This window comes from Planococcus citri, chromosome 3 (genome assembly GCF_950023065.1).
Source record: "Planococcus citri chromosome 3, ihPlaCitr1.1, whole genome shotgun sequence".
NCBI classification, from domain to species: Eukaryota; Metazoa; Arthropoda; class Insecta; order Hemiptera; family Pseudococcidae; genus Planococcus; species Planococcus citri.
Genome location: NC_088679.1, coordinates 12,754,488 through 12,780,251, shown reverse-complemented (window position 1 = coordinate 12,780,251; position 25,764 = coordinate 12,754,488). Strand labels below are relative to the sequence as shown.

Genomic DNA, 25,764 nt, shown 5'->3' with positions numbered 1-25,764 from the left:
AAAAAAAAAAAAACACAGACACACACAACAACCTACATTACGTATTCGATTTAGAGTAACATCCATTAATTTTTTCAGCTACTTGTTTTAGTAATGAGCGAAAAAAATTTCAAACTGGCTGCCGTTGGCCACTAAATGAATTCTTGTAAGCACAAGCATATAGCAACAACCTCGTCATCGTCGTATGTCGTACAATAATGACATTCGCAATAAACAGAACGTTGGTACCGAGCGTGTCACGTGCAAACCATGCTAAAAAAAAATTACCTCGGAAAAACACCAACTCTCTCAAGTTCATCGGATGACATTTTTACCCGAACGTAGTTGACTTATTTTTCATATTACAATGAATTTACAATCGGGCTTTCTTATACTGGGGGAAAAAAAGTTGTCATACGAGTCAAAGTACCCGACTGTAATAAAAAATTGAATCGAGTTTACACACAAATAGGTACCTAAGCTGATTTTTTAAACGTTAAAGAGACACAGATTATTACTCCAACGAGAGAAAAAAAAATCGTCCGATGTTTATTTACAAAACATTCGAACTGATAAGATACCTACTCGAGTAACAATGAAATAAATTTTAAAGAATTTAATCGTTATTCGTTCGTGTTGTAACAGGTACCTAGTTATAAGAGTACCTTGGCACCCTATAAGGATTTAGCTACTCGGGTAAATATTTACTAATGTTGTAAACCTACCTCGGTCACGTCTTTCTAGAAATTCGGCGGCTTCTAATAAAGCTGCGATGCTCATTATAACAAATATACAAAATATCACTACCGCACGAAAAATTAAAAATACAAGATGAAGATAAAATTATTCGCACGTTTGAAAAATACAATTTAAAAAAAAACAGCACAAACACAAAAATTAAAAACAAAAAAAGAAGGAAAAAAAGCCCGAAAATGAATTGAAAAAAAATGAAAAATTGAAAATAAAAAAACACGAACACGAAAAAACAATTAGTCGGGCCGAAAAATAATTACAAGAAACAAACGTCCGACCGACCTCTAAAGCGATAACAGACTAAAAACTGAGTGAACGAGCACAGAAAACGTGCCGATGACGAAGCTACCGATATAAGGTTAACAACGCTTTTTTGTGCATGTGTATGCGTGTTCCGCGTCTCTCTATACCTTATAAACGAATAAATGTTGCGCGATTGGTTGAATGCGCTTAAAACTGACGACGCTACCATCGTTCGGAATCAACTCCGGAGTTATTACCATCTACTTACATGTCACATCGACCAGACACGTGAATTTCATAGCTTCGAATTAACTTTTCACTGCCATCTCCGGTACAATAATGCGATTACAGGGCGAAGTCTGCGATCTGTGGAGCTCCGAAGGCGCAGATTTCAGATTTCGTAACTCGATTCGTCTTCTCAGCTGTTTCGTAGCCTAGAAGAAAACCCATCAAAGTATTATTACAAACTCATCTTCTCATTTCAATATTCACACAACGTAAGTGATTAATAGGCATATGCTAGCTCTCTAAACGAACAAATTTCATCACCGTTGTGATGTTCGTTCGAAGTGTATGCATTTGAGATAGGTACACTACGAGTAAGTACAATTTTACAACCATGGGAACCATCTCGAAGCATATTGTAACTATCACCACTGATGACTTGCATCTCCGTTTCGAATCCACTAATCCAACAATCCACTAAAAGATCTTAAGAAGCTAAATCGAACAATTTGATGGTTTTTCTCTCACTAACGGTACACACAGGCATATACCGTCGAAGATCTTTGACAGTCACAGCTGTCGTAAGTGCATCTGCATAGGTACGTGAGTAATGATGATTTGGATAGGTATACACTCTATGACTCTACGATGATCATTGTACTACCTACTGACAGAACTGCAGTGGTACAAATTCGTGAAAATATTCCACATCAGTCATCACACGCTACGATCACGATATCCCCTTTTGTAATTCACTAAATGCATTGCAAACAGGTATTTCATTCATTTGAAATACCAACATGCATAGTTTTTCCAACTTTATGAGGATTGATGATTATCTGGAGTCCAATTAAATAGGTTGTAGGATGTTCTATGCTGCACCTTCGAGTACCTAATGGCTAATTCTTGAAAAATTCGTAGTAAATTATTATCGAAGTACGTTGTTGTAATTTGCATAACACAATTACTCACCTAATTATGATAATAATGTTGCTTATGTCGCTGTAAATGCAGTTCGTATCAGTTTTAAAGTAAAACATTCCGATAAGCTTTCAGCTGTGTACGTTTTCTGCTTCGAATACCTGGAAAACATTCAGTTCATTATCAATAATATGATTCCAGTAGATGGAACGAAACCAGAGAATAAGCAAATAATTGAAAAATATACTCACTCAAGTCATCAATGAGATAATAAGAAATAAATCAATATTGATTCGAGGGCCAAAGCAATACTTACATCGAAATTCCTCTGCTCCAGAAGACGGGACCGGTGTACCGGTGATCATTCTGGCTGGTAGATTGCGAATCACATTGATGCGATCAAAAATGTCCGTCCGTTCGAATACTTCTTCGAGTAGTTCGAGTAAGCCTTGGAAACAACGTAGTCAATTAATCATTACTGCAAATACTCATTTAGAAGTAATTGTAACTTACCAAGAACCAAAATTCGAATTAAATTCACGCGAAATACTCGGAAACATTCAGATTCGCGAACTCATCATTACTCCATTGAAAAATAATGACTCATAAACATAAACTCAACGATGACTTCATCGACTGATAAGGAGAAGAAAATCTCACCGATTGCTCAAAAAAATCCACCATTTTCCTCAAAACTCCCTCCAAGCATTCCATTAATCCATTTTCCAGGAAAAAATTGGAAAACCCGAAAAAAAAATTGAAAAAAGTTCTTTTCCTGGAAAATCATAATTTGTTTTTAGCGCTCCACACTAAACTTTTGGAACTAAACGTTAAAAAAATGATAAAAAAATCGAATCTGCGACGCACGAACCCTAAAAAGTAAGAAATGTGATTGAAGTGTGAAATGTTTGATGTTTGGTTTTTTGCAAAATAAAAACAACGCGGTGGTGATAAAATTAATTTAAAGTTACTAATAATTAATTTTCGTTTAAATCTGTTCCATTTATTCATTCTGACAAAGATGGCAGAAAACGCCACCGAAATATTGGAAACGCCCATGTTCAAATGCGAACTGAATACGCTTTCGAGAGCAGATGGCTCGTGCATTTATAGTCAAGGTATGGCAATCCATGAAAACACTTTTTATTAAATAGATAACGATTCAGATTCGTTTATTTAGTATTAATTGCGAATTACTTATTCGTTCGACTCTACTGTACGCAATTCAATCGAACGAGTGAAATGGGAAACTTACGTTGATTTCATATGTTACAGATGACACTGTCGTAGCTACAGCTGTCTATGGTCCAGTGGAAGTGAAACAGCATAAAATGCATATTGACAAAGCTCACGTCGAGATACTATTTAGACCTAAATGCGGAGCATCTCGTAAGTTAATTTAATTATATTAAATGTAAACGAATCCAAGTAACACGAATTTCGTTACAGAATTGGAAGATCGACTCTGCGAATCGATAATTTCGAGAATTTGTGAAACTGCTATAATAACCTCCGCCTACCCTCGCACAGCTATTTATGTAATTATACAAGAAATGCAAAACGAAGGATCAGTAAGTTAATCGTTGCATTATTACGATGATTTCAGACGTAATAGAACTGATAATTAATTTACGTGTTGTGTATAATTACAGCTATTAGCTAGTACCATAAATGCAACATGTTTAGCTTTAATCCATGCTGGAATATCGATGAATTTTCTGTTTGCTGCTGTCACTTGTGCAATACCTCAGGAAGACGAAGATATTCAATTCAAGGTACGAGTAATATACATATTTTTTAATTACGTTACTATGTAGTAGTTGATTTTATCGTAATACGATTTGTTTTCTGTTCGCAGGAAGGTACTTCTGAAGAATGTTCGTTAACATTTGTGTTTGAAAACACGTCGAGTAAAATTCTTGCGATCGATTCGCACGGTAAATTCACCGACGAGCAGTATAAAAGCTGTTTGGAAGTTTGTAAACGTTCGTCCGAAGTTATTTTTACGTTTTATAAAGATATGATAAAGAAATATGCTACAAAGATGTGATGAGTAGAATATGTTACCTAGTGTTTTAATTCAATTATATTATATTATAAGGCGTGCCGAGTGAAGTAGTGTGTGTTAGAGTATCTTTTGTAAATATTCTTGCTTATTTGTTTTTTATTGAAGAATAAATGTACTTAAAATTATAAGGTTACGTTTATTCGATTCAAAATCAGTGCATTCTAATCGTCGCATCTGGTGTTTAATGTTCGGTTTCAGGGGTTCTGTGATGAGTTACGTTTTGGTGAAATAACGTCGATCGTCGATTCTCGTCGATAAGATTGTCTATTTTGTCGTGTTTTTTACGGTGGTATTTTGATATGGTTGCATTTTCTGACGCTTTAGGATAATTTTTGGAGTTGATGGTTATTACACGTCTAATCAACATCTCATTTATGGATCTAGAGCACGTAGATGGATCTGCATATCGAGTTTTCAAAGTACGAAAATTCCGAGTAAGGGAACAGCTCAGGCTCAGCTTGAGCGAAGCAAGGGCAAAAGTATTTGAAATTTTATAATTTAGGATTGAAAAAAATCATTTTTGGTCAATTTTTTTTGGATTGAATAAAAAGACATTCTGCTTCTGGAGATTTATCGCCTTTTGAATAAGTATTGTTGAGTGTTTGTTCGTCCTTGACGCCTCTCTAGTTGTTCCAGTGTACATTAAATGATATTTGAAATATCCTATCAGGATTGCATCATATAGAAATATTAGAGGTTACAGTCCTGCTTCACTTCAACATAATATTATATATTTAATTCGTCAATATTGTAAAATTTTCTCAATTTTTACTCGTATCTTTATTTTTTGATTTTAAACCAAACCATAATATTTGAAAAAATTAGTTTTCGATTCCAATCTAACAATCGATTACCCAACCACAGCTTATGAAGTATACTCGAGTGGTATTTTCAAACTTAGGTAAATTATAAGTTGCCAACAAAAAACAACTAATTGGTTCTAAAATATCCCTAACACGATATCCAATTTGTCAAAAATTTATCCAATTTATTAATTAAAATTCAAAATAATCCGTCTAAATTGGTCCTAAGTTAAACAACGCAATAATTTTTTCCTTTCTGGTAATTTGTGAGAGAGAAACCCTATTTGAAAAGTACCTTTTGTAGGTATATTTTTTATGATTGTTATGAACACTTGTTTATAAAACCATTACCGTATTTGGTTCGTTGAACCCTATAAATAAGATTAGTCTAATTTAGTAATTATTTATAACTATAAAGTGTTGAATGTGTGTAGGTTAAGATGTTAGCAGAACGGTCAGCAGTTCCATAAAGGTACACCTTGAGCATGATTTCTGATTTCATTTATTGTCTTTCGTCGGTGTGTTTCCCATAACACCATAATGATCTCGTTTCCAGTATATTTTGTCGTAAATGTAAATAAAACGAAGTGAACCTGATGGGAAGCGAGTTAAGAGCACGTTGAAAGCTATTAATTATTTTTAAATGTAGACTGGGTCATTTTAATGTTTTTCGAATTGAATCGAAAGTGGAGAGAATGATTATGGAGTTTGCAGCTCTTTGAACAATTTCGTTTGTATTTTTTTCAAGTATTTTTTTTTTCAAAAATTGGATGGATGATGAAGTATGTAAGTATGTATTTAGAAATTTGATGTCCTGATAAATTTATTTTTTGATGAGAGGACTATTGAGAGTTGCTGTGGATCCTGTACAAAAGTTGAGGCACTCTTTTTTCAATTTTGAAAAATATTTCACAGATCTGGCTCCTTTTCCTTGATTCAAGATCGGCGATGAATCGTGATCTATGGTCGAGCGATCTTTTGAACTTTCGTAAACAAATCAAATCAACCAATGAGAATTGACGTTTTGTTTTAATTTTTTACTTTTTCAAGCTGCTTTCACAGCTTTTTAAAAGCTTCTCAAGAATCGCGATCTCTCGATTCTTTCACGATCCCGGAATCACGATATTTTCAAATCGTCGCATCATTGACCTACCTACACGTCTTGAATTACAGATCTTTCTCATAAAAAATAACTTTACTTTACGAATTAAGAGCAGTTGTCAAAAGTTTTAGCCTATCAAGAATGTGTTGAAATTATGTAAAAACTTTCAAAAATGCATTAAAACCACTGGAAATTTCCAAAAACTGCTATAAATTTTCAGTAAAGTTTGTCTAAGATGCACTCAAAGGGGTTGAAAATGAAAACGTACCTACTAAAATAATCTATAAACGCCCCAAAAAAGAAAACATGAAATTCTTAAAAATGACTAAAGTACAAAAGCTCTTGAAATTTTTAATGAAAGTTGTCAAAAATGTATGAAAAAGAAAAGAGTTCAATAACCTGTCAGAAATTATGTGAAAGCTCCCAAAAAGAATTGTGCCTTTAAAAATCGATGAAAATTACCAAGCAAAAAGTGATGATGATGAAATTTTTGTAGGAATTGATACCAAAAAAGAATGAAAAAGTGTTGAAAACATGTGAAAATGATGCAAGAACACCAATAAAGCATCACTCAGTCAAAATCACTAAAAAAAATTAATAAAAAATTAAAAATGTAGTAGGTAGAATTTTTCAAAAATGCAAAAATCTGTGATTATGATGTAAAAAAAAGCTCCCAAAAAAGCAATAAAATCATCGAGAATCGCCAAAAAAAAATTTATTAAAATTTGCTAAAAATGAAAGTATGAAAAATGATCTAACAACTGTCAATATGAAATAAAATTACTGAAAATCCCCTCTCCCTTCCCCACCCAAAAGAAGATGAATTTCAGCAAAATTATAAAAAAAAAATTCCAAAAAAGTGGTACTTGATAGTGAAAACCGAGTTGAATTAAAATTGTATACAAATTGTCAAAAGAACACTGAACTTACCAAAAAAAAAAAAATTAAAATTGTAAAGTAGTGATGACTGATAATGATGATCAGAGTTGGAAAAAAAAACAAAAAAAACGTTTTTTTTTTGTTTTAAACAAATGTTAAAAACAGTTCTATCGATTCGTTATTTAAAACAGTGTTTAAAACATGTTTAAAACACGTTTTAAACAAAATTTTGAATAAATAAGCGAAATGAATAGGTAGTCAAAACTCAAATCTCAAAAGTCTTACTTTTGTTGTTTAAATTGTATTCATCATGTAGTGTTCTTTTTGCCAACGATTGAAATTTCTGTTTATCATTTTTATATTGGTTATCAAATGATTTTCAAATGTGACTGTGATTGTAAAAAATTGAGAATTTCATGAGAAAAATAGAAAAAAAAACATGTTTTTTTCCATTTCAAAAAAACAACGTTTAAAACGTTTTAAACGTTTTAAACACTTTCTGTGTTTTAAACACTTCAATTTTTTTGGGCTGTTTAAAACACTGTTTTAAACATGTCTGTTTTTTTGCCAACCCTGATTGATGATGATAAAATTTAAATTTTAAATGAATGATTGACCAAAGTTCATGAAAAAGTGCTAAAATTATGCAAAAAAAAAATCCAAAACAATATTCTGAAATTGAGGAGCTTATTGCAAAAATAGTCCTTGTACAAAATGAAAATAAAAAACAAGCAATGCAAAAAACCACTGTAAAGTCGTGATAAATTGGAATAGTGTGTTTAATTTTTTTTTTATCAACTTGAGTAGGTAATTCCTGTTACTCTCAGAAAAACTTTTAGAGGGCTATCATACTGATTACAGTGATTACTGATGCATTCATACAATGCAATGGAGAAAAGAACCTCCCCAATTTTTTTCAAATTGACAAGAGCTGTTTTTGCAATGAGCTCCTGAATTGTATACCTACTAGAATTTCATCACTTTTTAAGTTTTTAGTGAATTAGTTTTACAGTTTGATCAACATTTTATTATTTTTGTTAATTTTTGCTTTTTTATGCTTTTTGACTATTTTTTTTTTTTTTTTTTACTGAAATTCTGTCATGTTTTGTAAATTTTTAGAAATTTTAATGTATTTTTTCATAGTAATTTTATTAACAAACTTTCAATTCAATACTTTTCCTTAATTGTAGATACTTTTGACATTTTCCTGAAATATCATCATATTTTTTTGTTGATTTACAGGATTTTACTATTTTTGACAAATCCTTGTTCAAAAGTACTTACCAGTTTTTTTTTCAAATTTTTTTATTTTTTAATTATTACTGTTCAAAGTTTTCAAGTTTGAAATTTGAATCAATTTATCGAAGGCAAAAACAAGATTCTACCATTTCTTGAACCATAAATTTTTTACTATGAGGAGAGGAAATGGAAAATAAAATTGGACACTTGAACAGGTTGTTGACAGGATTCGCAAATGTTTCCTAATCAATTGAAATTTGAAACATTAAAATTTTTGATATTAATAATATACAATTTCTTATAATGGTGCTTTCTTTGTGAGGGGTTTTGTTTTGTTTTGTCGTGTTCATGTAGGCCTTTTCTCTGTGATTCTTGTGTCTGTTATAATTATTATTCATTTTACTTTTACTTTCAGTGGGAATGAATCAGACGATGGAAATCAATAACTTACTCATCGCAGGGACGCAGCTCAGGTTGATATCTGTAGAACTAGACGATGTGTTGATATTAAACGCTAGTACTTCGTGTATCGTTCTATAAAATACAAAAAATTAATCAATAACTCGTCATTTTCCTCATAAGTTGAGTTATTTTTATTTTTCCATCAGCAGAACAGAGACGCCCAGTCAAAATTGACAAATTCAACTGAATATTTCTTTCAGGTGGCAACACTGAATTCACAGCAGACCAAACACGTGTACAACTTTCGCAACACTGGTTCCGCGACCTCGCTCTCTTATCATTTTTCTCCCTCCTCTCATTCTTCTGTTTACGTTGAAGCTGGATCAATTCTACCAGTTTGCCTGCTGGACTCTTGGTGTTTCAACTTACTGTGTCTTCGCGCTTAAAATATTATCTTTCTTATTTACGTTAAATTATCACCGCGATTTATTTTTAATTTTTAATTTCAACTCCTATTCGATATACTCAAGAATTGACTACCGTTTCGGTGTGTTTTTAAATTCGCTGAAGTTTTTTTGAAAGTGCAAAAGTCTAAAAAAGAATCATGCCTGTCGACGAAGAATTAAGCACCGTTTTGAACCGAAGACAATTGATCAACGAGGGTGAACAAATTCCACGACATTTTGTCCGAGTACACAACAATATCTTCATGGAATTCAAGGAATTTTCCCGAAAACAAATCAAGGATTACGAGACGACGTTTAACAAGTAATTACATCTGGTTTCTGTATTGTTTTATATGCGGGTTCTCGACCAAACGAGCTCACCATGCTAGATTTTTAAGGCATGTAAATACGTTACATTATTACGAAATACGTTACGTTTGAAATACCTATTATGCTCGTGGTTGGTTTGGTATTGTTTAATTGAATTTTTATCCAAAATATTTTCCTTATAATCGCAGCTATCAGCTATACTGAACCGAACCTTGGAACTAACGTACGTAATAAAACTGAGTCATATACTTTTATTTTCCATCATCGACGATTCCGACATTCGACGTGTTGAAGGAGTGCCAATATAACGATTTTTTTTCGCCATATCGATATTATTCAAATCACAAGAATCTGCTTGCTTCGCTATGTAGAAGAAGAAAAAAATGCATACATCGTTGAACCGAACCGAACACCGACGATGTCGAGCTGAAAAACACTTCGTAATCTCTTATCGTGTCAGGATATTAGAATTTATCGCATATTCGAATCGTATCAACTCGTTAGTTATTCTTATTCGAGCGACAATCGAGTAATTATTTTCATCGAATAGAAAGAGAAAAAAATCTCGGAATTTTTTATTCTCCTTTTTGGGTATACTTACAACACATCTGGTTATTATTAGTTCAAATTGTAATGCTACGTTGCGAAATCACATCTTTAAATTTGTTAAGTATTTTTAATGGAATTGCCCTTTTGACTCGAGATGGAGATTGTAATCTTGCTTGAAAAATACGATTTGATTTTACGTGCGAAAAATCAGCACGAGTGTGTTCGGTTTTGCTTCGAGGAATTTTTATTCTAATCGATCGAAGACGAAGTACCTACCTAACACTAATGGCTTGAATCAAGTTGAAACAAATTAATATTATGTACATAGGAATGGAATAAAATGAATGTCAAGGTTGTAATTTTGTTGAAGGTTCGGTAATTTTAGGTTAGTGTTTTAGAAAGCTTTTGTTTTTCTTTTCTAACTCAGATTTTCTACGAGTTTTCCTCGTTTTGGAATTTTTTTAACCACGTTAACTCGTCGAAATGAACGAATATATTTTTTTAATACCTGTTTTACACGCAATAATGAGCTGTGGTGTTTGTGGGTATTTTTATTGGCATGAGAATTTTGAAAAGTTGAGATCATAGGTGTTTCCTCTACACAATTATACAAACACTTACACATTCCTACGTATAGGTAGAGATACATCTAGACTATGTTTGATAAATGTCTTATCTCGTTTCCTCTTTTCAGAATAACGATAAGTTTTCATTTCTAAATACAAAAATTCTGCTTAATATGATTGAAATTTACACTTTAAAACCATGAGTAGATAGGTAGAGTGTTCAAATTTCCAGCATTTGATCATCATTTTCAAAGAAAAAGACATCTATGAGTCCTAAAAGTTTCGGGATTGCTTCTCCTTTGCCATTTTTTGATCTTCAGAATGGAAAATTGTGCTAAAATTGTCAAAAATTTGTTAATTTGGTAGATTCATTCGTTCATATACATATTATTGAAAAAAAATCAATGTTTGAAAGAAATGTTTTACTCATTATCGGTGTGAAAAACTCTAAATTTTCAGGAAGAATTTACATCTCACTAGAAAAATTGAGCCAAATCTAATTTTTGAAATCAATTCGTTGATTTTTTTTTTACAAAAGTGAGCCAGCTAATTTGAACCATGATCGAAAATTTTTTCAAGGGTAATTTGTTCACTAATTTATGTTAGTTAATCTCAGCCATCAGATTTTTAAAAAAAAATGTGAGGTCGATGTGGGTTATTGTAAACAGATTCTTGAATTTTTTTTTTCAGAATCTTTTAGGCATTTTTTTTTTTTTTACTCTAGAAACTTTTATCGCCAAATATGTTTATATCATCTGAAAGTAGAAATTTTAAGCTATCGTTTCATTTGTTCAGATATTATTTTACACGAACCAGTTCTGAATAATGAAGTGTTTACAATTAAACTGGCTGTGTTACAATTACCTCACAAAAAGTGGGTAATTGTGAACACTTTAGAATGAGAAATGAGCACGAGCAGATATACAATTTGCTAATCGATAACTACATACAATTGAAACGAAGGTATAATAAAGGACAGTCTGAGCAATCTGAAAATGTTCTTAGAACATTCGATATTCCAAAATTCATCTCTCAGATGTTCAATTTAGGAAGTTTTTTCACAGGTGTTTTTGTGAGCAATTTTCCTTGAATATTTTCTTTGCATGACTTCCTGGGGAAAAATTACCCACTCTGGTCTGAGCATTTGAGATATTTTACGCTCTACAATTTTGTGTGCTTTTAATGTTTTCAAAACGTTTGGTTTTCTTCAAAAATGATGATTTAAAAATTGGTCTGGTTTTCAAAAATTGACTGCTTGAATTGTAAACTTTTTTTTTTAAATTTGTCTTCCCATTTATATTTAAAAAATACCTCAAATTAGTAATTAACCTCACATATTTTGAAAATATTTCGTGAAAATATCTCTCGAATTACTCCTCAAATATTAAAAAAATGATAATTTAGTTAAATTGAACTTTAATGAAAAAAAAAATTGTCTTTGGAGTTCCCAAAATCATATGGAAAGTGTTTTATAGAAATTCTGAATTGCACTTGAGTAGATATGTGCTCAAACTTTTGAGTGGGTAGTAACCAAAAATTTCTGATGTAACCAATGTTGATTTTCAAAGTCATATTGGAGTGCTTTTTAAAAAACTCCCAGCTTTTGTAAATTGAGCAACTGGTTCAGAGTGATTAATCACGAAATCTGGTTTGGAGAGAGGTCTTGACGATAGATTTTCATCATTTGGCTCAAAAAGTTTAGAACTGGACAAAGGCTAACCGAAAGAGGACCCAAACATTCACCACTAGCAGAAATTTTAGCTGCTGAGATTCATTTTTCAGTGTTTTTTTTTTCATTTCTCGTGAAAAAAAAATCAAAAATTAAACAAATTGGTATTACAGGCCAAAATTGGGGTTGTATCCAATTTTCGACCTTACCAGTCGATTCACGATGATTTTGAACCGTTCTGGAGGCTCCAGCGAATTTTTGGGTTCTCCAGTTTTCGAAAAAAAAATGCTGTAAATGGGCCGAAAACGAAATTCAGCGTTTGTAGATTCGGATTTATACCATTTTTGTGACGTTTTCGATCGATTTAGGGCATATTTTCAAATTATTATTTTCGTACGTGCCACTTCAAATCCAAAATTTTCTAACTTTGTTGTAAATTGAGCAACTGAATCATGGTTTGGGGAAGTCTTGACGATAGTTTTTCATCATTTGGCTCAAAAAGTTTAGAACTGGACAAAGAGTAACCGAAAGAGAACCCAAATATTCAACACTAGTCAACATTTTAGCTGCTGAGATTCATTTTTGATTTTTTTTTTCATTTCTCGTGAAAAAAAAAATCAAAAATTGAACAAATTGGTATTTCAGGCCAAAATTGGGTTTGTATCCAATTTTTGACCTCACGAGTCGATTGACGATGATTTTGAACCGTTCTGGAGACTCCAGCAAATTTTTGAATTCTCCAGTTTTCGAAAAAAAAATTCATGAAATTCAGCTAGTGTAGACTCGGATTTATACCATTTTTGTGACTGACGTTTTCGATCGATTTAGGGCATATTTTCAAATTATTATTTTCGTGCCACTTCAAATCCAAAATTTTCTCCAGCAATTATTTTGAAAAAGAATGAACATTCATCGTTTGCGAATACGTTAACGAAAAAAGCAAAATAAATTCTACTTTGGACTCATCGAGTCGATTGACGATGGTTTTGAACCGTTCTGGAGCCTCCAGCGGATTATCTGATTCTCCAGGTTTTGAAAAAACTCGGTGAGCAGGGTAAGTATGAAATTCATCACCTATAACAAAGGTCATAAATATGGTATAAATTACGGTTCATAAGTGCTGAATTCCATTTTTACCCTAATTACAGAGTTTTTTCAAGAACTGGAGGATTTGAAAATTTTCTGGAGTCTCAGAACAGTTCGAAACCATCAATAATCGACTCAAAAGGCTGAAAATAGAATGCAAACCAAATTTCAGTCTTAGATGTCAATTTGATCAATTATTGATTTTTTTCTGTAAGAAATGGGCTAAATTTGATTTTCAAAAATTGAAAAATAAATTACAGCATTTTGAATTTTTTTTTCTGGTGGTGTATTTTGGGGTCTTCTAGCTTTTTCTTCTATGAGCTCAATTTTGGAAACATTTGCAATAAAACTCAATTTATGGGAATTTGTTCCTTTCGACTTCACCGGTAAAATACTGATAATTGGACAATTTTCAAAATTTTTGTTTTTTGATAATTATTGATGAAGTCATTCAAGCTTAAAAATTTTAATTTTTCTAAGAAATCTGGTCATATTTTGATTTTTTCAAGTTGGTACTTGACCTGCAAGTTTTCATGAAGGTTCGACCAAAAATCTGGAAAAATTTCCCTTTGACACTAATCATTTATTTTTTTAATTAAAAATAAAAACAAAAAACAAAAAAAAAATTGTTTTCACCTCGAATTTCTAAATTTTTGATAATAGCAAGTTTTTCTATCACTTCATTCGTTCAAAAAAGCGATGATTAGTGTGATGCTTCAACAATCGTTTCCGATTCTTACGTAAATATTTGTTTTGAATTACGCCATGACACAATAGGTAATTGAAAATTTCAAAATGTTCAACCTGTAACATTGTCGCTTTGTTGATATTTCATCGTCATCGCGATTCTTGGGCAATAACGTTACATTTTTTCCCTCAATATTTTTTACTGATTTTTACCAAGTAAGTAGGTATTCGTAGTCTTTTAGGTAAATAAATTTTTATGACACCAATTTGATTGTAAAACTATGTAGAAAATTATCATTTTTGCGATATTATATAAAATTTGTCGACAATTCTTCGACCCTGTGATCCCCGATGAGGCTACGAATGTCACCCATTTTCCAACATTTTTTCTGTTCGTAGTGTTTCAATCGAATTCCTATACGATATCAGTCGACTCAGAAATGATAAAATTATTGTTATGTTACGATATCATAAAATTCATAGAAAATTCTTCATCGTCATGATCCTCAATCCTTGGGCAACAATTAGTCACATTTTTTTATTTATTTAATTTTTTTGTAATATTTTCCTTTATCGTAATACTTTTAAATCAAATTTCTGCATTCCTTTTTCATTCAATTCAGGAACCAAAAAATCATATAAAAATACTCCGCTATGATGAAATCCGCCCATCTGCTCTGAAATTTTTCATGTTTTCTTCTTCTGTTCTAATTAAACTCACCTGCATCGTTGACTTCCGCGCGTCAGAGGCAGACTCTGAATTACCTAATAAAAAAAATGACTCTATGGTACCCAGACCGGCGGTTCCATCGACTACCCGCTGAGCTAATAAAAAAATATTATTTGCCAATTACCTTTATACCTGCAGTAGACGATATAAAATAGGGGGACGCTGACTCGGAAACGGTTGCAAATGGCGCGATACTAATTACGATAATGTTTACGCAACTCGCTAGGTTCCTTACCTTTGATTACGCTTGTTTTATTTTCTTCTATGTTGGTAGCAAAAATAAGGACACGACAGTTATTGGAAATAGATCACATTTTTCTAAAACTTGCGGAGACCTAGTTTAACAAATACGAGTAATTTCGTAAGAATTAGGTAGTCGACTACGTCGAAGTGAGTCTAAAATAAAACAATGATTGTTTTTCAATCGAGCAATCATCATCAGTTATAGAGAGAAATGCCGAGTTGCGTATACAATTTATGATCACATTGAATATTGCAAGGTCTCATTACCATATGATTGTTGTTACGAAGACGTCGATGGCCATCGTATCGCCTTCCAATATTTATAATCTCTCTGCTACGTTCTGTACAGACCAAGTGCAAGCAGACGAAGTTTTTTTTTACCCTTTTAAGGTATTCGGGCTGCATAATTTCGTATCTACCTGTACCTGAACCTAACCAATTGATACAGATCGGAAGTTATTCGGATTGCTTTAGGGGTTTTGGGTCGTTCGCGTCACTTTACATATAGGTATTCTTAGTCCATCACCATCATCTGCCTATGTTACAATTATACGAGATTCTTTTTTTGAAAATACCTCCTCTTCGCATCAGTTGAACTGCGGCCAAGGTCGATTACAGCTGAACATCGAGTAGGTAATATAGCAATAGCAAATTACATACTGGTGTATTTTGAAATCTCCTCGCCTCGCTCGTTTTGAATTACTGTAATGTATCGCATCATCATCATCATCATTCCTACACATTTCTCTATCGCGATTTGTTAGACTCACGTATACAGAAAAGGCGATCAGAGTGTCATCGAGAGGCTTTCGTATCTGCTGCTACATACATATGTAAGATTAACGACCAAAGTACAGAATAAAAATACCGTATATGCTGTATAAGCAGGCACGAAAGAGTCCAATAAACCGTAAGTTTCGATACCATTGATAAAAAGTCATACGAGGCCGACAGCGACTCGACTGGTCGTCGTGAAATATTATTATGTATTCTTAAATAAGCATTAACCCTTTCGTGGATTTTATGACCGGGCTTGTCAGTTGTTGTCGGGTTTATTGCTTGTTAAACATTATTTTCCTGGTCCAAGATTTGTTATGTAGACTGAAAGATGAGCTCTGTTGGGAAGCTTATGGACTCGATATCTTTAGAGGTATCAAACAGCCGCAAATTGATGAATATCGAAGTATACTACAAATATATATGAGATGGGGATTTAGATCGCGGTCAAGCCGGTCATTGGATCGGTGCTGCGGTGCTATAGGTATATAAGATCATCGTCGTATTCGTGTTATCGAATTGGTAATTTAAATACTGAAAATCGAGGTGTTTTCATTTTGCTGAGAGGTCGACGATCGATGGCAAAGGATTCGATGAGTGGAATTATTTCATTTTTAGAGTATAGTGAATGAGTTGAATGAGGGAATGCTGTTTTTCAGTAGAGTGTCAAGTCCATAAAGAACCAGGAAAAGTCAGATTTGGGTTTTGGAATGGTTGACGAGGGTGGGGCGGAGTTGAATGCCTCAAAATACTTTGAAAATGTGATTTTCTTTCATTCTCGAAGTTTTTGTGCCCTCGTCTATTTTTTTAAGAGGGAACCAATCGAGACGTCCGCATTTGATTTTAAAGAGAATTCGATTTTTGGAGAAAGCAAAATCTGAAACTCACATAACTGAAATTTCAACTGTCTAAATTGATTTTTTTAAATTTTTGGTCAATTCTTGAAGAATTAAAAATGGTGATTTCCTTAAATCGATATTAAATATGTCGTAAATAAGCCAGAATTCGATTTATAGCTGCTCATTAGTTGATTTCCGTCCATATGGAGAAATTCAGAAAAAATCTGGAATGATTGAAAATCGCACTGAAGGCTCCAAAATGGCTTGAAATTGCGGAATTCGGTTATTGCAAAAGTTCATTTGAAATCATTGAAAGCAAAACATCGTAGATTCAAGAAAATTAACATTTTTGGGTTCTCAGAATTTCCCAGAAACCAAAAGTTCAATTTTCGTAGCTGAAATTACCTTGGGAAAGTAGGTGAAATGCTCACAAATTTTTTCAACATTTTTCAGAGAGCTGCAGATTTTTTTTAGAGCTGGAAAAGTCGAATCGACCACGAAATATTGAATAATTGAATTTTGTGCATTTCAACCCCTACCCCTCCTTCTCAGTTCACCTGGATTCCAAATGACCGTATACTGTTCCCAGATTAACTATTAAAATTTTTCTCCCTATTGTGAAAATTAGATGAAAAAATTGTCGAATCAGTCGAATTTTTGCTGTTTTCAAGCCAAAATTATTTTCTGAGGTTCGTTTTTCATTTTTTGTTTTTGATCGAAAGAGTCGGTGTGATTCCATAATGTCCTAAAGTTGCAGGAAAATATTGATTTTTTCATGTTTCAGGACATTCGATCCCTTCCTCTTCAATTCGTCACAAGACCCTGATGCCCAAAATATTGTTAGAATACTTATGAAGTTTCTCAATTCAAAAAATTCTTTAGGTATGCATAAATCAAATTTACCTTTATTGGGGGCCATAAAATTTCAAAAAGAAAAGTCATCCTAGCCCTCTTTTTTCGATCTTACAAAATTAGAGAACTTTTTGAACTGACACTCTTTGATTTGAACCAATCAAGAAATATGTAGATCTAAGGAGCATACCTCAAAACGCCTTTAACCCTTAAAGACCCAGGCTAATCCTGAGATGTTGTGTGAAAATGCTTTCAATTTCCTGAATTAGATCATCACAAGCATCACTTTAACCCACAGTTTGCCCCCCAGCCCCTTAATGCCGTCTCGTAAAAGCCGTACCAATTTATTTAATTTTCCTTGAAAACCGAGAAAGCAAAAACCCCAATGAGGTCAATCATGGAACTGAATGATATAGTATCATTAGGTGTACTGAATGAGTAAAAGCATATCCCCAAAGAACACCCCACCCCTTTTTGGGGAGCAAATTTTCAAAAAAGTTGGGATAAAAAAATTAGACCCATGCTCCATTTTTGGATAAACATATTGATGGTAGACCCTTCACAAAATGAAATCATGAAAGGTGTGAAAATGGTGGACCAGAGCGATTTTTTGAAAATTTGATTCGCTTGTCTCGATAAAAACCCGAAAAAACAGAGCATGAATACGCAAAGTACATAATATGGGAAATATTATCAAGTAGGCTTGAAATGACAGAAACAAGAATTGAAAGGAACACAGATGCTTTTAACAGCACATAAGTTCAGATAATCTACAATCCACCCATCAAATCTGTTTATCACTCCGTGGATATTCTTTCTCGATATTTGTCACCAAATAGTTACATCCTACAAAGGTTAGCAGTACGATTGTTTTTCTGCAGAAATATCGAAATAGGTTTATCAACCACTTTGAAAAGCTTTACACAGTCAAATTGCAGCACTCCCTGGCATTTCATAATGTTCAAGCATTCATGAAGAAGTCACTATCCCTTCTCGATCATAGATATAATGTATGTAGTTCTACATCATGGAAATTGCACGAGCAGAAGTCGAGGTTTACAATCATGAGATTGTGTCCAGCTTATGACTACAGGATTCAGGGGATTTGAGATTCAGTAAAAAGCTTTCAACTGTTGTTCAACCACAACTCTGAACTTTTGAATGTTTTGAGAAATTCCTGCTGAAGTTGATATTCTTTCTCGATATTTGTCAACAAATAGTTACATCCCGCAAACGGTTAGTGGTACAATTGTTTTTCTGCAGAAGTATCGAAATAGGCTTATCTACCACTTTGAAAAGCTTTACACTGTCAAATTGCAGCTGTCTCTGGCATTTCATAATGTTGAAGCATTCATGAAGAAGTCACTATCCCTCCCCGATCATTGATAGTGAAGTTGTACATCTTGAAAATTGCTTGAGCAGAATTCGTTGTTTCCAATCATAATATTTCATTTGGGACATCCTGGAGCTTCCAGCAATTTTTCAACAGTTACTTTTACACTTTATTTGAAAATTTGACTTTTTTTACACGTGCTGGAATTTACAAATCGATCAAAAATTTACTTTTGAACTGACCTTCATCTTTGGCTTTTCCAAAGTGATTTGAAGCTTCTGGAGAAAATTCAAAAATTTCCTGAAGGCTTCAAAATGGCCCAAAACTAGTGCTTAGTTGTTGATTTATGGAAGTTGAATATTGAAGAAATTATGCTTATTGGTTTACTTTGCTCAAAAATTTGTATTTTGTGAAAAAGTTTGAAAATCGCCCTTGCAACAGCTTTTTAATTTTTTTTTAAATCTTAAAAAATTTGTCAAAAATCTAAAAATGAACTTGAGGACCTTCAAAGACACTTGAAATATGTATTTGGAAAATTGAAAAAATTGGAAATAACCAAGGACAATTATTTCTTTGGAAGACTAAGCAACCCTCTGAGGTTTGAAATTTGATTTTTTTACTTGTGCTGGAATTTACAAATCGATCAACAAATTTACTTTTGAGCTGACCATCATTTTTGGCGTTTTCAAAGTGATTTAAAGTTTCTAGAGAAAATTCAAAAATTTTCTGGAGGCTTCAAAATTGCCCGAAACTAGTGCTTAGTTGTTGATGAGTGAAAATTGAATTGAAGAAATAGTTCATATTGGTTCACTTTGCTTAAAAATTTGTATTCCATGAAAAAGTTTAAAAATCGTCCTTGAAACAGATTTTTAAAATTTTTTAAATCTTTAAAAATTTGCCAATAATCCAAAAATGACTTTCAGGACATTCAGTGACTCTTGAAAGATTTAGAAAATTGGAAAAATTGGGAATAACCGAGGAAAATTAATTCTTTGAAAGACTGAACAACCGTCTGACGGTTTTGATTTTTGTGTTTTTTTTTTGGTTTTTGAGGTCGAAGAAGTCAATGCGATGTCAAAATATCCAAAAATTGAGCTCCCTACCAATAATTTTTACAATGTTCTGGAAAATCCCTCTCTTCCTCAGCTTGTCTCAAGATCCTTATGCCCCAAATATGGAATCCCTATTTCAATTTTTTAGTGAAAAAAATGTTTAAATGAAACAATCAGCCATTGTGGGCAATTAAATTCTTGCTTTCAAAAATTTAGGGATCACCTTAACCCCCCTCCTTACTCCCCCCCCACCGATCCTAGCTTTGTAAACATTCGGCATAAGTTTGGGAATCAATTGGTCGAATTGGATACTTTTTCTGTAACTGTGGCCTTCCCCGTGATAATTAAAGTATTCTATGCAAGGAGAAAGAAGGTGGATTTTATATCGTAGGAAGGTGTTTAAAATATTCGCAATGTCAGTGTTGGACGAAGATACTACAATTTGAATAAATTGTGATGCATGTTGTGATGTAAATCATGTTTTTTTGAGTCACCATTTTGTATGAATCAGATTTCGAGTTCTAAGGGATATGATGGAAATGGTTTGATTTTGATTTATGATCATATTTAATATGAATTATTACTGTCCGATGATGTGAATCATAGTTTTAGCGAAACTGTGCGCAAATTAAACGATAAATAATGTAAAAAATGCAATAGTTTGGTCATTTTTCTATCAAAATGTACTCGTACATTCAAAAAAAAAAAAAAAAAAAAAACGGAATTTTTGTTCAACCTTCAAACTTTTATTATTTTTTTGCAAAATATTTTGCTTGTATTGAATATGATTGGATGTGGAGGGCGGGTTGAATATCATTACTTATCGATTAACGATGAATGGTTGTTTTGGATCCAAATTTCAGAAAATCAGGCTTTCGTTTATAAAAAACGTATTTTTCATGAAAATAAATGACCACTTCTTGGGTCAATCTGAACGAATTGAGGATTTTTCCTCAGACTGTACTCAAACCTCCTCTCCCTTCTCCTGGCTAATTTCTTTTAGGCCCATTTTCGTTCCAAGAGAGCAAAAGGAGAATTGGAGATGAATTACTTACTACACACGATCGTACACACATTTGTTTAATTTGTAAACATTTCAAACAGCTGGACCTGGCTTTACCTTTCCTCGCATTCCTTCGTTCTATCGCAATTTCTGGGTAAATTCCAGACGAGCTATAAGATAGCGCGTGTCGTTGGAAGTGTAATTTATCGAGAGAGCTAGAAAAACCAGTATAAACGCGAGTTTAAAAATTCTGGTTATGGGAAATACACTATGTATTATGTGTTCATAGCCTAAATGTTTTGATTACGTATCCTTATCGTGTATACGAAAACCGCTATAAATTGAGTCATGGGCCCAGCGTTGAGTGTATTCGTATCATGTGCATTGGCGGTACATCTACAATCTACATGCGTTTGTGTACAATTTTCTCCTAACTAGAGGTTTCCGATTAATAGGGTTTATTGTTTTTATCATCGAGCGTGAATTCGACCCCTTCGTGTACGGTTTGGTTGCCTGATGCCTGGTTGGTGTAAATTTCACGTAGAAGTAAACTCAGTGGCTAAATTATTTCCTCATTTGTAATCGCAGGCGAGGTACTGGATGGTAAATGATTCATCGCGGTTGTTGGTATAATGGATTGGTTGTGATAAGCGATTTTTAGCGTGTGCTGAACTTAGAGAATAGGTATATATGACCGCATGATGGTGACTAATCGAGTGAAGGTAGGTCGTAGTGAAGAGTTTTTTAGACGACGACGACGACGACGACGAGTCTACCCCCTATCATGCGTAATGTCTCTTTTGAGCCAGGAGCAATTTTTTTTTTTCAAAGCACGCGATTCAATATTTTGCACGTTACTATAACAACAGGTTTTTTATTTTATTTTCCGGAGTAGGTATATCGCATTGTATGATGAGTCATAAATCGGCGGTCAATAGTGCAGATTTCAAATACTTACCCACATACATTACGCACAGTCGTCGCACACCCATATTATGACGACCCGATAAGAGATTTTCAAGGCGGACGCGTGCCTGTCTTCTTCTTGTCTGTTAATTACCGTGAAAGCATCGACGCATTCGAGATGATAAATTCGTCATCCTTGTACGTACGGTTTGATTATCTCTTTCTGTCTCTTTCTTTATTGTGTATGGTTTCGTCGACTTGGTGCCTCGTTGTTGGTTAATTTGTTCGGCGTGTCGTATTCGGTGTTATAAATGCCACAGACCCAGAAGAAGAGAGAGAGAGACGAGAGCTGATGACGTTGGTGTTATAATACGATGAGGCGACGACGGAAGCTGAAGCTGGAAAGTCGGTTATCGAGATGAAGAAGAGTGAGGATTAATAATTTCGGAGGAAAACCCAATCCGAATCTGATCGGACGTTATATTATAGGATCGAGTATTTGGTGAAAAATCGTCGGAAAATGGCCTAGATATGTCGACCAGATGAGATCTTACAAACCGTACTGTGTAGGTTTGTTTCGTTTCGTTTCAATTTCAATTGTGACGATTGCTGACGATGAAATATGGTTCATGAAGTGCGTACTGTATACGAATGCTCTCGTTTGGTTCTAGTGTTACGACGAGCGAGGGATTGAGTTTCAACTTGTTGGTATTCTGGCCAAGGAAACAGGGGTGTGATAATTGGACTGGTGTGTGGGGTGATCATATAAGGTGTCTGTATCGTAAGTACATGCTTAAGTATGTGGGTTAGTACGAGCAGGGTTGTCCTTGTCTGGATTCGAATGACGAATTACTACGTATCTTCAAGAGTAGAGCTGTTGTTGAAAAAAGGGTGATGGGTTTTGAAAATGACCTGAATTTTCTGATTTGTTTTTCGGCGTGTTTATCGAGTTTGAGAGTTACAAATCAAGGTGTAAGTCGAGTGTATTTTTTGGGAATTGAGAACTGATTGGGTTACGAATGTTTGAAATTTAGTAGATTCTCCTGTTTTTGAGAGATTTTCGAATTGCTGTAACTGTAACTTCTGTTCTTTGGAGCGAGCATTTGTGAGGTCCAAAATATGCGATTTTTGACTTGAGAAATTTTTTGTGTTTTCAGTTCCAGCATTTTCGGTCTTTTTTCGGGTAAGGGAAAGGGGAAGGAGAAATGGACTGATTGAATTTTCTAGTTTTTGCTTAAAATATCTCGATAACGTACCATGAATCCATCCCCAGTTATGTCAAAAAATCGACTTTCTGTGACTCATTTTTTGATCTTGAAAATCGATGGGGGGGGGGGGAGGACAAGTATCTTACGAAAGAAATGAATAGAAAAACTATAGTGTGGGTAAAATTTTCCATTATGTACAGTATAATTTAATTTTTTTTTCGTGAAGCATTTTTTTGAGATAATTTTGTAGCGAAGTTGAATTAATTTCGACTTGAATCACTGTTGTGACGGATTTTTTAATTTCTTTGTTAATTTTTCCACCACTGAAAATAGATTTTTGAAAAAAAACTTCACTCTTGACGAAAAAAAAAATAAAAACGAATTTTAAATTAAGTATGAAATTTCTCACCTGTGCAGTGTGATTAGTTTTTCTCTGGAAGACATTACATATTTTGAAAATATTTGAAGCAAAAGTTGAAAAGCTCAGCATGACAAAGCAATCCTCAACCACAGAATTCCTCCAGTGAAGGATTTCCTAAATGATTTTTTGAAAAAGGGATAGTTTTATTGGTTCTCCAATTCTAGTGGTTTATCAATTTAATTTAACCTCACAATAACTCTTTTTGCTCAACTTATCCTGGTCAAAAATAGGTCTCAAGCAGTTTTTCTGGTTTGGATGTGAAATAATGCGACTTGAAATGATCGTGGCATTGGCCATTGGCGTCATTAAATTGCCAAAATTTTGATAATTCAAACCCAAAAACAAAAACCATGCATAAATGAAGGTACATAGAAAGCAAGTTTTTTCAGTTTCTTCATATTTCGAGCTTTAAATTTTCACTTTCATTTTCAATTTAATTTTTTATGATTTTTTTCAACATTTTTTTTTTTTTTTTGGTTCTCGATTCTTCATGGTAGTTAAAGGTATCAGCTAACAGGTGATGAAAGTAGTAAAAGTAGTGAAAAAGTAGTGATTTTAAGAGTGGGTAGTAAAAGTAGTGAAAAAGTAGTGCATTTAGTTAAAAAGGTAGTGAAAAAAATGAAAAAATTCTAAACCTGCAACAAAAACCTTCAAAACATTGGAAAAAAAAGTTTATTTTTGATGAAGTTAGCAATTTTTTTTAAAAAAATAATTCTGATTGAAATTAAAAAATATGTACTAATTTGTATACTAAATTTTCTTCCAATTTAATTTTTTTTTGAAAATTTTCCCGTAAAAAATTTGACTTTTTATTTTATTTTTTGTGTATGGAGGGGGGGGGGTCAAGTGAAGAGCTTCTGAAAATTTAGTATAAAAAAGTAGTAATTTTTTTCAAAAAAAAATTCCGTTAGATACCATTTTATTTTTTTTATTTTTAGTTTTTAGTTTCATTTTTGAGATTTCTTACATTTTCATTTTAAATTTCGTTTTTTTCAGTCATTGTTTTTTTAGTTTTTTGACTTGAAATTCTCATTTTTCAATTTGTTAAGTTCTAGTTTTAGTTTTTTTTTTTAAATATTTTCAGTTTTTGATTTCTTTAATTTTGATTTTTTTGATTTCAGTTCTCGTGCTTTAATTTTCAGTTTTTATTTTTATTTTTTCGCTTTCAGTTGTCGTTTCTTAGGTTTTTGTTTGGCCTTCAGTTCTCAGTTTTCTGTTTGGGGCTTTACATTTTCGTTTTCGATTTATGATTTCGTTTTTTTAATCATTTTGTTTTTGGTCTTCGATTTTATTTTGTTTTCAGAGCTTTTTGCTTTCATATTAATTGGTTCAACTTTGGAGTATCTGGATCATGAAAACAATTTTTTTCAGCTGTTTTTAGTTTTCTTGTTCAGGTTTTTTGGTTTTTAGTTTTTTTAATTTTAATTTTTGTTTTTCAGGTCTTTTGGTTTTTAAAATTTTCGTTTTCATAAATTTTAGTTTTCAGTTTGATTTTGAAATTTTTTTATCTTCATTTCTTATTTTAGATTTCAATATGTTTTTAGGGTGGGGGGGGGATTGGTTTCAAAGAAACTCTGAAATGATTTGAAAATATGGTTTACAAGTTGTGGCTGCTCAATTAATTTTTTTTGAGTGGGCCCGGAGACATCAAAATTTTAATTTTGGGAGCCTAAATAGAATCTTTGACCTGATCCATCCAAAAAGTGATCCATGAAAATGTAGTTTTTCGAAACTTAGAATTTTCGTCTCTTTTCCTGCACTCGTTCATTTCTCAAAAAATGTCATTTTTGGATACTTTGATCATCATTCATCGCTAAAGTCCTCCTAAAACAAACTTGAAATGCGATTTTCAGAATAATGTAGAGTTGTAGATATTAGTGAATGTCCTGTTATATGGGTCTTTTATTACAAATTATAGAAAATTATCATCGCTTCATCGCAGTGCTGCACTGTTTTCTATCAGAAGACAGAACTTCATTTTTATCTACATTTTGATAATTTTATCTCTAGATTTTTCGAGTTGGTGGGTATTGAGTTGATAAAATACATACTATAATGAGGAATGAAACGTGCAAGTACGTGCAAGTATAAGTATGTTAGTTTGTAGTTTCCCATATTGTCATTGTTCATTATGGCGGGATTGTACGTACGATCATTCATTAATTTTCGGGAAGATGTACGTCTACGTATGTATGATTTCATTAAAATTCATCTGACGTACGTATCATCATTATCACATTGATTTTCCTACTCCCATACTAATTTCTCTCACACACATAGGTATGAGAAAATCGATTCGTGTAATCGTTCTATCGTACGTTATATTGGTAAATTCTTAATTAATACGGTAAACGTACATATGTACAGTACTGTAAGACCTTCATTACGACGTCCTTGATGATAGCTATAAGTGTAAGCCTCGTTGCACGGATTTTCGCGGTACATAAGAGCGA

At 33.0% G+C, this 25,764-nt stretch overlaps 3 protein-coding genes across 4 annotated transcripts in view; 2 read left to right on the top strand and 1 right to left on the bottom strand.

Moving 5' to 3' along the window:
• The window catches only part of LOC135841105 (max dimerization protein 3-like), an 835,585-nt gene extending 833,296 nt beyond the window's left edge, over window positions 1–2,289 (bottom strand). Inside the window, exons 1-2 of one of the 2 annotated variants that reach the window (XM_065357910.1) lie at window positions 2,173–2,289; window positions 705–1,409 (exon numbers count right to left, since the gene is read on the bottom strand). In XM_065357910.1, the coding sequence (XP_065213982.1) occupies window positions 705–759 (55 nt within the window). In that variant the 5' untranslated portion in view covers window positions 760–1,409; window positions 2,173–2,289. Of the gene's footprint in view, window positions 1–704; window positions 1,410–2,172 lie in introns of those variants that run through there. The other variant, XM_065357911.1, reaches the window with a different exon arrangement.
• Window positions 2,290–3,005: 716 nt separating this feature from the next.
• On the top strand, window positions 3,006–4,317 carry Rrp46 (exosome complex component Rrp46). Its single transcript, XM_065356803.1, has 5 exons — window positions 3,006–3,239; window positions 3,397–3,510; window positions 3,571–3,692; window positions 3,774–3,896; window positions 3,980–4,317. Exons 1-5 carry the CDS (start codon window positions 3,143–3,145, stop codon window positions 4,169–4,171), a joined length of 648 nt encoding a protein of 215 aa, XP_065212875.1. The 5' UTR covers window positions 3,006–3,142; the 3' UTR covers window positions 4,172–4,317.
• A 4,663-nt stretch (window positions 4,318–8,980) lies between these two features.
• Window positions 8,981–25,764, top strand: part of Swip-1 (EF-hand domain-containing protein D2 homolog Swip-1) — a 62,263-nt gene continuing 45,479 nt past the window's right edge. The window contains exon 1 of the mRNA XM_065355907.1: window positions 8,981–9,382. Coding sequence (XP_065211979.1) covers window positions 9,219–9,382 — 164 coding nt within the window. The 5' untranslated portion in view covers window positions 8,981–9,218. The remainder of the gene's footprint in view (window positions 9,383–25,764) is intronic.